The sequence below is a fragment of the Pocillopora verrucosa genome, chromosome 14 (assembly GCF_036669915.1).
Source record: "Pocillopora verrucosa isolate sample1 chromosome 14, ASM3666991v2, whole genome shotgun sequence".
Lineage (NCBI taxonomy): Eukaryota > Metazoa > Cnidaria > Anthozoa > Scleractinia > Pocilloporidae > Pocillopora > Pocillopora verrucosa.
The window spans coordinates 11,307,508-11,320,118 of record NC_089325.1 but is presented as its reverse complement, the minus strand read 5'-3'; the positions used below and the strand labels follow the sequence as shown (position 1 = coordinate 11,320,118).

The 12,611-nt window shown below is 37.0% G+C and overlaps 1 protein-coding gene and 1 long non-coding RNA gene across 5 annotated transcripts in view; one reads left to right on the top strand and one right to left on the bottom strand.

Moving 5' to 3' along the window:
* The window catches only part of LOC131798780 (NACHT, LRR and PYD domains-containing protein 12-like), a 46,141-nt gene extending 38,987 nt beyond the window's left edge, over positions 1-7,154 (top strand). For both annotated transcript variants that reach the window (XM_066160947.1, XM_066160948.1), the window contains exon 2: positions 6,214-7,154. In XM_066160947.1, the coding sequence (XP_066017044.1) occupies positions 6,214-6,306 (93 nt within the window). In that variant the 3' untranslated portion in view covers positions 6,307-7,154. The remainder of the gene's footprint in view (positions 1-6,213) is intronic.
* Positions 7,155-7,640: 486 nt separating this feature from the next.
* Positions 7,641-12,494, bottom strand: LOC131789750 (uncharacterized). 3 transcript variants are annotated; one of them, XR_010716126.1, is made up of 4 exons: positions 12,229-12,494; positions 11,900-12,029; positions 9,562-10,166; positions 7,641-9,437 (listed from the first exon to the last, which is right to left on the bottom strand). It is a non-coding gene; the product is annotated as an uncharacterized lncRNA (long non-coding RNA). The 3 variants fall into 3 exon arrangements; XR_010716125.1 differs by having other exon boundaries at positions 7,641-9,665; positions 9,899-10,166; XR_010716124.1 differs by having other exon boundaries at positions 7,641-10,166.
* Positions 12,495-12,611: the final 117 nt, after the last annotated feature.

Here is a 12,611-nt window from a genome sequence, read left to right as displayed (position 1 = left end):
AGCAAAAAGAAAAATTATGGCTAAACAAGGGAGGAGTCATCATTTATCACCTGTAAATGGGGGAGGTGTGGGTGAAGGATTTTTGAAGGATCACATGGTTTTCAGGGTGAGGTTAGATCTTGGGAAGCTGTTTGTCAAATCTCATTGAAAATATTTTCGGATATATGACCTCTAAGTTGAGCAATTAATTGGCGAGTTTTCGGCTCAGAAATGCATAGAGCTTCCACCAAACAACAAAGGACATGCTAACGTATTTCTAGACCCTGACACCTTTCATGATCGTGATAAGATGAATAACATTGATCAAAACAGGGCAGTATTTTCACGACGTAGTCGAGAATAATTTGATTTGCATTAGTCTTGCTTCACTAAGCTGCTTTGGAATTAGCTAGAAAACCTCACACCACCCTCAAAATTGATAAGATGCAAAACCTCAACCGATCGTGACTTGAATCAATCATGTGTTACAATTTCCTTTCCACACTGTTTTTATACACTTCTTAAGATGCTGACAAGGAGAATTTGTTTGCCAATCAAAAGATTCCTTCCCTGGTGACCATTTCCTTTATTCTCATGACCTTAATGTTTGATTCAGGGCTGATATTGTAGGGAGAAATTAGATACGAGTCACTCTTAGGATTTAAAGGATCATAGTCTCTCAGACTATTTCGACTGACTATTCTGCAATTTATTGTATTCTGCAATTTAATTTGCATTAGTTTTTCTTCACTAAGCCACTTTGGAATTAGCTAGAAAACCTCACACCATCCTCAAAATTGATGATCAAAACAGCACAGCTTCAACGCTGGATAATTTTTTAAATATTAGGTTTGCCTTTTATGACTTAAGGACGCAATTTTTCTTTCACATAGCCGATGCATTGAATCATTAAATCCACACAAGTGCAAATGAAAGAATTACCTTTTTTTGAAAATTACTGATTACCAATTCGCAAATGAAGTATTTTCCTTTTGCAATTTACCGATTTGAGTTAATCTCACGTATAACATCCTTTCATTTTGTTTCTTTTTCGAAAATTACAGAAAGCCCTCTCAGAGACAATAACAAAACGACTTCGATGTTTTCCATTGACTTAAGAGGAAACGAAATATCTTTCCAATTTCTGAAACAGTCAGAGTGACAAAAGTCTACCAACTGCAGGCCAAATCAAAATATTATGAAAAAAGTTAGGAAAAAACCGAATTGACAGATAAAGTTAAAGTGTGCGGGCTGTGAGGAAATGTACAACGATAACGTTTCTGTCTATACATGTTATATCACCTACTGTTGTATTTGCTGGGCTATCGATAAACAACTCTATTTGTATTTGATTGCGATGGGCCACATCGAGGGAGTCTTTGTTTCCTGAAAATTGCGTCTTGCAAGAGAGTGGAGGTGCCATACATTTCTTTATTTGAGTTCTTCCCATGCCGTATGGACAAACGCAGGAGGAAATTTCCTCACAATGTTCGACAAGCTGACAGTTTTGCAAGAAGCTACCATTCAAAAGTAGCGCTGCAAATGTCAGAGTCGGCGGCAATGACCTTATGATAACAAAACGTGGGCAATAATCTCCTCTTTCAATTTGTATTACTTTGACAGCTAATTAATGCATACTAATTAACGCTCGTCTAAGCGAAAGAAAGATAAAAAACGAGGGGTGAGAGGTGGTTGTAATAGTGAGCACTACTGGTTAATGGAGCTTTTATTTGATCGAACAAATTATTTTAATCGGCTTTTCGACTGGTTTTTGGTAAGTCAATATTTCAGCGCTGGGTGTTTCTTCATTGTCACGAGAAAGCGAAACTGCCTTGTAAACACTGGACTTAAATTTTTATTGAAGATATCGCGTTTACGATCCTCCTCTGTTGAGTTATGCGTGCGCCTTTTGAGTCGACTTGTGCATCATCAGTTGCTTCACGTTTCCTTTTCTGTAGACAGTATGTAATTACTAAATTTATCTCTGTTTCTTTTGTCATTTATCTTATCAGACGAGATTACAGAATTTCCGGTCCTTAGCCCTCAACCTAGCAGCGCATAGAATTCACAAGCGCTATCGCAATTTTAAAGTTTATACCTTTACTTTGTAAAATCATCAGCAAACGATTTCGAAGAGGAATCCATATTCTCGAATCGAGCAAAAATACTGCTGTATTTGCAATATGAGAAAGCGCAAATATGGATTTTATCTATTTCGCAAACAAAGGAGTCAATCACCAACACCAGAAAACGCGACGAAGTATCCCTCGCGACTCCCCTCGGCCTGTTTCCAATTTGCCCGGGCCACTGCCAATCACTTCTTGCGTAAAAACCTACGAAACCTGCGAAGTGGAATTATGGCGACTACTGTTGCTTGCCCATGTTTTCCGTCGGCAAAACGTAGAAGTCCGTTTCTGCCTGGAAAATTTTATCGTCTGGAGCTTGGATATGTCATGAGTTTCATTGACAGCTGGATAACACCCTATTTTGTGAAACCATTTATGACGACATCGCGCTTTTTCTTCGCTTGTTTTGTCACATACAAAAAGGGAAATGTGTAGCAACTGAAAGATGATTCATGCTTAAAATAGTCCAGTCCATATTTTACCCCATGCCAAGTGGAAATGGAAACATAGACCTTTTCCTTATACGACTTGTCAGATGGCGTGTCGTGTTAACCATGAGATAACCCAGATTTGCGAAACGACACAAAATGAACAAGTTTTATTCATGAGATAAATTCAAATCGGTAATTTACGAAAGGGAAATACTTCAGTTGTGAATTAGAAATCTGTAATATTCGGGGAAGGTAATTCTCTAATTTGCACTAGTGTGAATTTAATGAACAATGTAGTGGTTATGTGAAAAAAAAATTGCGCCCTTTAGCCATTAAAGGCAAACCTGTTATTTGATGCCTGGCGCTGATGCAGATATCTATAACCGTCTCAGTTTCTGACATCTGTCTCTTATGTAGAACAATAACTTGCATAGAGAACCCATTGTCTTTTTGACGGTTACAAGTTTTCAGTATCATGCGCTACAAATAGACCAAGGTTGCATTAGATGTTTACTACAGCTCCAGTGCTGATCAGCATTCTAACAAAGTGAGTAACGATACTAACAGTATCAATGGAAAAGGTTTTAGAATATTTGGAGCCAAAAACTTTCAACAAAGTCCACTATGTGGCAGTGGGTTTTTGGATCCTGCTCAGTGTAATATTCTTTGCCATATTCGTCGACATGGAAAACAGCGAGTCCAGGTTTGATTTCCGCTGTGGCGGAGCGAAGAGTGAAAACGTCGACGTCGTCCGTGGAGAATGTTACGAGAAATATATGAAGCAGCACAACAAATTTGGTTTTCCTATGTTTGGCTTCGTGATCATCAATTTTGTCCTTATTGCACTTGTATGCGCTATTTACTCCCAAATAGTGAGATCCAAAGTCGATCAACTGTCACGAGGTAACCGCAACGGTGATCAAGAGAGGCAGCTGCGCGACCAAGACACTGCGTCATCCACTGGAAACAAGCTTTTTATCGCTTATTGCTCTCAACTATCGATAAGAATTGTTTTAGGAGTTATTTTCATCATCTTACAAACACAGTTGTTTTATCCTTTGAAGTTTTCCTCTAAGTTTAACTGTTATTTAACCGATGGAACCACTCAGCCAAGGAGTTCATCTGACAACGCCCAAAACTCTACTTTACACTACTGTCACAATCAACGAGCGGAAAAGAAAACATTCTGGATGTACGCTGTCCTTACGGTGAATGGAATTCTTGTCGCTGGCATTCTGGTTGAAACTGTCTACCTTTTATCACGGGCATGCATTGAAAGGAGTTTCATGCAAGACTCGAAGTTTCTAACAACCCATCTTAGTCTCAACCGACTCCTAGATGGACGAAAGTTTCAAGAATTCATCAAAAGCACAAAGAAAATAATTGTTGAAGAGACCGAAGAACTTTTAGAACTCCAATCACCTTTTGTAGGTAATCCAGGCGACCACTCAACAGCTAAAAATTTGACTCTCGATCAGATTTACACCAACCTGGTGGTAATTCAGAACAGAGAAACGCATGACTTTACTGAAAACCGAGAGGAGCAACTCAAAGTTTATCCAAGGTCGCGCGACGAAAACTCACAACCGAAAAGCATGCAAGACCTTCTGGATGTGGAAAGTAAGAAAGTTTTAATCGTCGGTCGACCCGGAATCGGAAAGACATTATGTTGTATCAAACTTCTCAGAGACTGGGCATTGAATAAAGATTTCAAAGCGACATCAGGTGCCCAGGTCCATTTTAATGCTGCTTTCTTCGTAAAATTCAGAAGATTCGACTCGGCCAAAAACCTTAGCCTCAAGGATCTGTTGATTCAGTCCGAGTATTACCCTACACGTCACATGGATGACAAGGTCTGGAATCGCCTTCAAAGGAACCCTGAAGGTGTTCTCATGCTTTTTGACGGATTCGACGAAATCGAACATAACGAAAGCATAACCGCGGCGTCCACTTATCCCAGAAGCATTGAAGATAAAAAGCCGCTTCAAATTCTTTATCAGTGGCTTGTGACCGGAAAACTTCTTAAACATGCTTTAATTGTAACGACTACGAGACCTACGGCTTTATCAGGCATCGCACATCTGAAGTTCGACAAAAGCTTTGAAATCCTTGGCTTCTCAACCGAGCAAATTAAAGAGTATATCGATAAATTCGCTGGAGATGACAAGGAAGCAGGCGAAACGCTATGGCGACACATCAGCAGCAACATGAACTTACTTTCGCTCTGTTATATCCCTGTGAACAGCTTCATCATGTGCTCAAGTCTGTCAGAAATAATGCAGTTCGAAAGTTCCGGCAGTGTTACCCTGCCTTCCAAATTAACCACGATATACAAGATTGCGGTTAAAGTGTTTTATTTCAAACACACGAAAGAATTCCGCGATCAACATTTCACCCGCAAAAACTATCTGTCAGATAATTTGCCTTTGGCGGTGGAGGAGAAATTCAAGAAACTAGGAAGAGTGGCGTTTGAAGGAATCCAAGAAGGAAAACTGATCCTCGGAGGAAAGGAAGTACAAGGAATGCAAGACAGCGCTCTTTTTCATCGCTTACCCGATCGTCGTGCCGCGTTAGAAGACGAGGAGCAATTCTGTTTCATTCACCTAACAATGCAAGAGTTTTTCGCTGCGATGCACTTGGCGAGCGACTTGAATGAAACAGAATTAAGAAACTTTGTTTACGAGAACATTAAGAACGGCAAATGGCAGCTGGTTTTTCAGTTTCTGGCAGGACTTATGGAGGATAAAGTTCACCTACCAATTGAAATTATCACGGACCTTCTTCCTGTAAAAACTGAAGAAAGAGAAAGCGCAGACTACAACGAACAGTGGACAGAGAATGAAGAGCAAAGGAAAGTAACCTGCTGGCCGACTGAGGACGAACAAGAATTAGCAGTAACATTAATTAAATGTTTCAACGAAAATAGCAGAATGAAGTCAGAAGCACAGAGAAAACTTCAACAAATGAACTTTAATTGTGTAAATTTTATTCGTTGTCACCTCACAGCTGTTGATTGCTCTTCGTTAGTAAATGTAATTAATGTTCAACAAATTTCACATTTAGATTTGAGAAACAATAACATTGGTCCATTAGGTTGTCTTGAGATTGGTAAACTGTTAAAATGTAGGGAGTCTCAACTGAGCTGGTTAAACCTCGCAGGAAATCAATTGACAGATGAAGCAGCAAAGTATTTAGCTGAGGCCATCAACAACAACAACTGTCAGCTACGCACGTTAAACCTCTCAAACAATAACATCTCACACATTGGAGCACAGCACTTGGCTGACGCCATCAACAACAACAACTGTCAGCTACACACGTTAGACCTCTCAATAAATAAAATCTCAGACATCGGAGCACAGCACTTGGCTGACGCCATCAACAACAACAACTGTCAGCTACACACGTTAAACCTCTCAATAAATAAAATCTCAGACATCGGAGCACAGCACTTGGCTGACGCCATCAACAACAACAACTGTCAGCTACACACGTTAAACCTCTCAATAAATAAAATCTCAGACATCGGAGCACAGCACTTGGCTGACGCCATCAACAACAACAACTGTCAGCTACACACGTTAAACCTCTCAAACAATAACATCTCAGACATTGGAGCACAGCACTTGGCTGACGCCATCGACAACAACAACAACTGTCAGCTACACACGTTAAACCTCTCATACAATACAAACATCACAGCAGCAGGTAAGCAAAAGGCACGTAATTTACTAAGCAATAGTCAGTCTAAGTGTGAGCTAATTCTTTAGGCCTCAGCAATTCCAATTAAAAACTAAAAAGAAATTATTTGAACCACTTACTATTCAAAATAGCAGTGAGGTAACTCAGTGATAATTTCAACCCATTGACTCAGCGCGTGAATGAATGTAAAACTAATCTGTAAAGTGCTCAGAGCAGCGAGATTATTTGAACCGGATCGAAATGAAGAAAAATGAACCAATGAACATGTTTATTGAGAACAAAGGATGTCAAACTTTTTTTAAAAACGAACCAATTAGATTTAAGTAAAAACACAAAGCTTCCTGCAGAGAAAACAAACAAATCTCGGACCTCTCAGGAAACTTTCTCATTTTATGATTGGTTAGTTTCGATTGTAAATTCTCTCCATCTTTCTTTACGTTTTGATCACCTGTTTAGATATGTTTGAATATGTAAGGCGATCAGATGAGTAAATACAGTAGAAATTGCTTGGTAGAACACCTGTTTTTTTCTTTTTGGCTGTTTTTTCTTTTTTTTTTCGATCGCAACGATCCGGTTCGAGTGGTACCGCAAAAAACAATTATAACTCAAATCGTCGTGCCTTAGTCAAAAGCTTTTATTATAGGTTAGTGGTGCGAGATTTTTTATCATACTAATTTTTAGAAATCTTTTGGTGTTTCTGCATTTTTTTTGTAGATATTAGTGTATTTTTTTAACAAATGTGCCATTTTGGGACTGTTACTAGCATTTTAGAATGAAAATGTCAATAAGTTGCACAGCAGAATTTGAAGATGAGGCATCAGGCTTCAACGTATAGTTGACAATTTAACTTACCAGTGCTTGTTAATAGATTCAGAACCACCACATTTATCAGTGTAGAATAAATGTTGTAAACAGATATTTACTCATTGTGATGCGTTGAGCCCCAATGGTTAGACTCAAAGGGCCATTTATTATTAACACAGTGTAACCCAAACCATGGTTTCACCCAATCAGTGGGCTTCAGGCTTTCTCTAGAAGAGGGTTTATGAAATGAAGTAATTGTCATTCCACAGTTAGCCATCCACCCTCTTTACCCTGTTCACAATAATTTAATGTTCAGATAAAACATCTTGCTAAATTGGTTATTTTTTGGTTGCAGTTTTGTTAAAGAATGGCTACATTTTGTTTTTAAAATAATCAAACCAAAGTGAAAAACCATGAGAAAAGGGGAAATGTAGCCTTATCAATATTGGACAAAAATATAGTAAATTTACCTAAGAAAAATGCCTCAAGTCCAGTAGAGAAGATCTAATCCTCTAACCCTGAACAGGGGATAAGGGTATAGTCAAAAAATTGTAAGGGAAGGTATGCAGCACTCCTCTTAAAACCCTCCTCATATTCCATATTATTAATTTTCTCCTTCCAATTATAAAAAACAGAATTCCACTCCACACCTAAAACCAATGATGAAATACCTTACAAAGTGTAATTTGTCACAGACATGAAATGAATGTGAAAAAGTTTTTATCCTCCTATTTAAAATTTTGGCCAAACTTAGTCTGGTGGAACATTTAATGAAAATGTAATTGATCTCATGTTTATGAGATCAGAAGACCTTGAGGGTCAAAATAAACTAATAATTAAACAAAAGAAATCAGATCAGGAAACAGAGAGGAATTATTTAAGTAAAAAGAACAACAAGAAGCAAAAGATCATAAAGATTTCCACCTGGAATTAACCACTTGTTGCAGCTTAGGAATAATAGTAGAGACTTCTTCTCCCCCATTTTATTTTTCCTTTTATTTCCTGTAATATTTTCAGGTCTTTATATCATTTCTTAACACTTAATAAGGAAGAATTAAAAAATTTGTACAATCCTGGTCTAAAAAACCAAGTAATAACAATTCCTGTGCATCCAAGCATTTTAATGAAACTAATCTTTTAATCTCATTTCAATGCATGTTACAGCAACATAATGACTGCGTCTACATAAAAATGAGAAGTTATATATTTAGGTTAACCTCCCCCCCCCTCCACAATAAAAACCCTTTCACTCCCAGAGGTGTTCAATAAATTGTTTCTACTAACAATACAATGCATTGTTAAGCAGAAAGGTGATGAGAAAAATAATAGTTAACATCTGTGGGTATTTGCTTGATCTAACACCAAATTCTGAAAGCTAAAATTCCAATAAATGTATAACAAACAGTGCAGAGAATTTATATTGTCATCTTAGGGATGGAAAAAACTAAATGAACAACTTCTAGCTAATAACATGAGGAGAGACAATGGGGTGAAAACTCAAAATTCTTGCAAGGAAGTGCAATCTAAGTCTTGTTGCTCTGTTTAGCACCTCATAAAAGCTAGTTTAAAAAACCTTTACTAATTTAGTTGTTCATCTCAGCTCTTGATGCTGTAACCATACTATCAATTGAAATGCTGTAGACTCAAAAAGCAAAATATGTTTCTAATTTAGAAATTATCAAAAAGTATTTTCCAATAACATAAACTTCAAATTTGTTAAAATATTTACAAAGAATCCCAGATTTGTGAAACCAGCCATGAAAATAGTACCAAAAGGATAAGAGAAGCAACCTTTCACAGACACAACAAAAGAAGTCTGTATCACAAACTAGTTAAAAACATCAACGTCCCTCCTAGGTAGAAGAAATTAATCTGGCTTTACATGAAGATTGTTGTAACAGTAAGAAAACTTGATAATTTGAAATAAAAATTAATCAGAAATATATTTCAGAGTGGATTTTTTCCATCTAAAAAATACACATTAATTTGTGGTGAGGACTTCACAGAAAGAAAAATTTAATATCAGAGGTGCTTCACAAATTTCCTTCCCTACTAAGAGAGTATAAATTGTGGGTTGCCTGAGTGTGAAATATATATTTGGTCTTTCAAAACTAATGTAAAACCTACTTCTTAAATTCCCACAAATAAAAACAAAATAAAAAAGGGTTTTTTAAAAAATTAAATTTAAAAGGGTGTGTTCTTCAGTCTTCAACTAATGTTGATTAGATAAAAAGCCAGCTAAGTGGAGAGTGAATCACAGAAATCTTTAGGGATCTTCAGAAATCAGGATGGCAAGCTGACAAAAATGTCCACTAAATGGATGGTGGATGTGATTACCCTCTCTAACAGAGCAAGACATCATCTTTGTCATAACAAAAGAGAGCAGGATCAAGTTCTAAACAATGAGAGGTAAATAATTTGCCATCAGAGGTTCTGTTCTTAGCCCACACAAGTTTTGGTGATTTATGTGGTTTTGTTTTAGAGAATAGATAAGAAATAAATAAAATTTGAAAATGTACATACTGAGCTATTTGTGTGCCCATTGAATCCTTTGTCTGGCCATGCTTTTGTTGCTGTTGCCATGGTGGTTTGCTTAAGGTCTCTATTACAAACAATCTAAAGACTGTTTATTTTTCAAGAAAGTACAATGTAAAGGGGTAAGTACACTGACATGTAGTGGATGTTAATAATGTGTTGCTGGACACTAGGTCTGCTATTATTATATCATTAACTGACTGCAAACCAAAGGTAACTGAAAGAATATCACTCACAAGAGGTATTAAAGATGAAAAAGGGTAAAAAATCTATGTTAAAAAACTTGACAAAAAGCAGTTAAAAAAGAGGGTAACATTTTACCTTCATAGAGAGTGAAACAATGTAGTTCCTTTAAGTTTACAGCAAATGCAACATTATCTGTTTTAAAAATACAACCTCAAAACAACAATAATATTAATGACAATAATAATCAAATCAAGTAATAACATCCTGAAGCCAGTTTGTTTTCAGTGTCTAACACTTTATCATCTCCAAGATATTTTAGACATAATATCCATTTTCCATTGCTGGCATTGTCAAGTGTTTCTTGGTAGGAATGCTTGATGAGAGATTTTGTGTCCACTAGAATCTGTAATAATTAAGTTAGATTTGGTAACCTTTGAGAACTTACAAAAATGACCAAACAAATCAAAAGGGGACAAGTAACCCAATTTATTAAACAAAAAAGGTGATCAAAAGCTACTGACCCTAAATGTCAAGAATTCATCCACAGTTGGAAACATTTTGTAATTCATTTCATTTTCCTAAAGGACCCTAGGAAAAGGGCTTATAATTATTTAAAAATTGTAATATACATCATCTTTAAGCTTTATCCTTGAAGCTTTATTCCTTAAATTTTCTCTCTTGGCCCAACAAAAACAGTGCATCAAGGTTGAAAAGAGTTCCTGGTGAAGCTGAAAGATTGGCCAGGACGGCTTGCATAAGAGCTGTTAAACAATTGGCAATACATTACTTTGGGAGAGGGAACAGGGCGTGAAATTGCGCCTAATACAGGCACCAATGCGACTAAATTTTTCACTTTGGCGACCAAATCCTGAAAGTTAGTCGCCAAATTGGCGACTACAACGTTTCATCATAACCTTACTAAGAGATATAGTGAATTAAATAAATTTGCAACGATAAATCCGCGGCAAACTTCCTCGTTAAGTTTGTTTCCAAAACGTAGCACATGCATCTCGATCGATAACTAGATGCCATCTTGGATTTAGACGAGCCTGAAAGTTGTATATCATACATCCTAGTGTCCACTTTGTAGCACGTTAAAGATCTTTTCCCTAACTTAATTTTGGAGGGTCTATCTAGATTTTGTTTGTCTTTGAAAATGGCGACCAACTTTTTTTGAATTGGCTACCACTTTGAAGAATTTAGGAGCCAAGTGGCTATCAGAAAAAAAAGTTAATTTCACGCCCTGGGGAATGGCTCTCTAGGCAAAGTTTGACCTTTTTGATTTTTATGAAAAGGTTCATTAAATGGGTCCTTTAAGAAAAATAAAATGAATGACAAAATTTTACAATTGTAAATGGATTCCCTATATTTACAGTCAGATGCTATTAAAAATCCAAAATAATACCTATCAGCTTTTGCCAGTAGAAAATTTTGTTTTTAGTGAGGAAAAACAAAGCTCTTAATGGTGTTTAAGCTATTTATAGTGAGCAAAGAAGAGAACCTTGAAGCCCTGGGTGGAAACCTCTCCCCCTCCCCCTCCCTTTTAACTTTTTGGCTCACAGAAGAGGTCGGTAGGAATCTTCACAGCCTGTTGTATATGCAGGTGTTGATGGTAATCATCACATTGGGTCATAGTATGTAACCTATGATTTTGTCATTCACCAATGAGTTCCTTGAAGTAAGGGTTTGTACAGCCTCTAAGTACAAAAATTCAAGGCTCTGAGGTTTGGCTCCCCTTTGGAACTGAAAAGGTAAGGGAATTATATTTTTCCAACCAAAGTGTGGAGACTAAACAAGAAACTTAGGTCACTAGTGAGAAAATTTAAGTTGCACTGGTCCCATGTCTATTGCAATCTAGACCTGGGACCCTACCAGTTATTGTTCACAAGTAGGAATACATTTTCAGTAAAACACTTCTTAAATTGAAACCTCATATGGTTTAATTTTAGAGACTGGAAAAATTAATATTCAGTCATCACTTGGAACATATCTTTTGAAGCTAATTTTGACCTGTGGTGAAGGGGTGAAGGGGATATGGTCTTGTTACCATGTAAAATTATTAGAAATAATTGAAACTAAAGCTGGGTCATCTGCACATTGCTTCCACTTCATATGGCAGATAACTGAAGTATTTACCTTATTTGAAAAAGCAGCCGTTACTGTAACTCTGTTGTCAACCTGTTCCAAGAAAACTTCCATCACAAGTCCTTTTTCCCATGTGTCGGCTGGCAGTCGTCTTTTGATTCAATAAAAGCATTGACAGTCCCTACAAGAAACAGAGCTGATTGAAAAAGAGTTGTAGTGTACGATAAGTAAATAAATAACCTTGTTGTCTGCCTTCACTTTGAGAGCTTCAGTTCTATTTATCTTGAACTTGGAAACAGAGAATCAAAATGATATAATAGTTTCAAGTGAGGCTTTAAGCTACTGTAAAAATAAAAAATTGGTGTCTAAGTTTTGTTTACCTTTGCAAGCGTTGCTCTTAGCGGCTACAGAGTTGAGCTAAAACTCTGCTGAACAAGAAACTTAAGATCGACGAGAGTGAAGGAAACAGCCGTACAAAATTTAGCGAAATCTCCTTGATTTAAACTCAATTATGTATTATTCACATGTAAAGCATGTTATAATGTTCATGTCTGGTTCAATCACGTCGCTTGATTGTTGATAAATCGCAGACGGTGTCACTGGAATAGTCCGCCAAATTGATAATAATAATCTGAGACAATTTGATAATCACCCGACTGGAAAACTCGTTACTAGTGCTCCTCGGGCGTACCTATAGCCGGTAGGACTTAGGCCCTAGACTATCCCGTAGTGCAGTTCGAGGTGCTAATCAATAGCCTCTCTC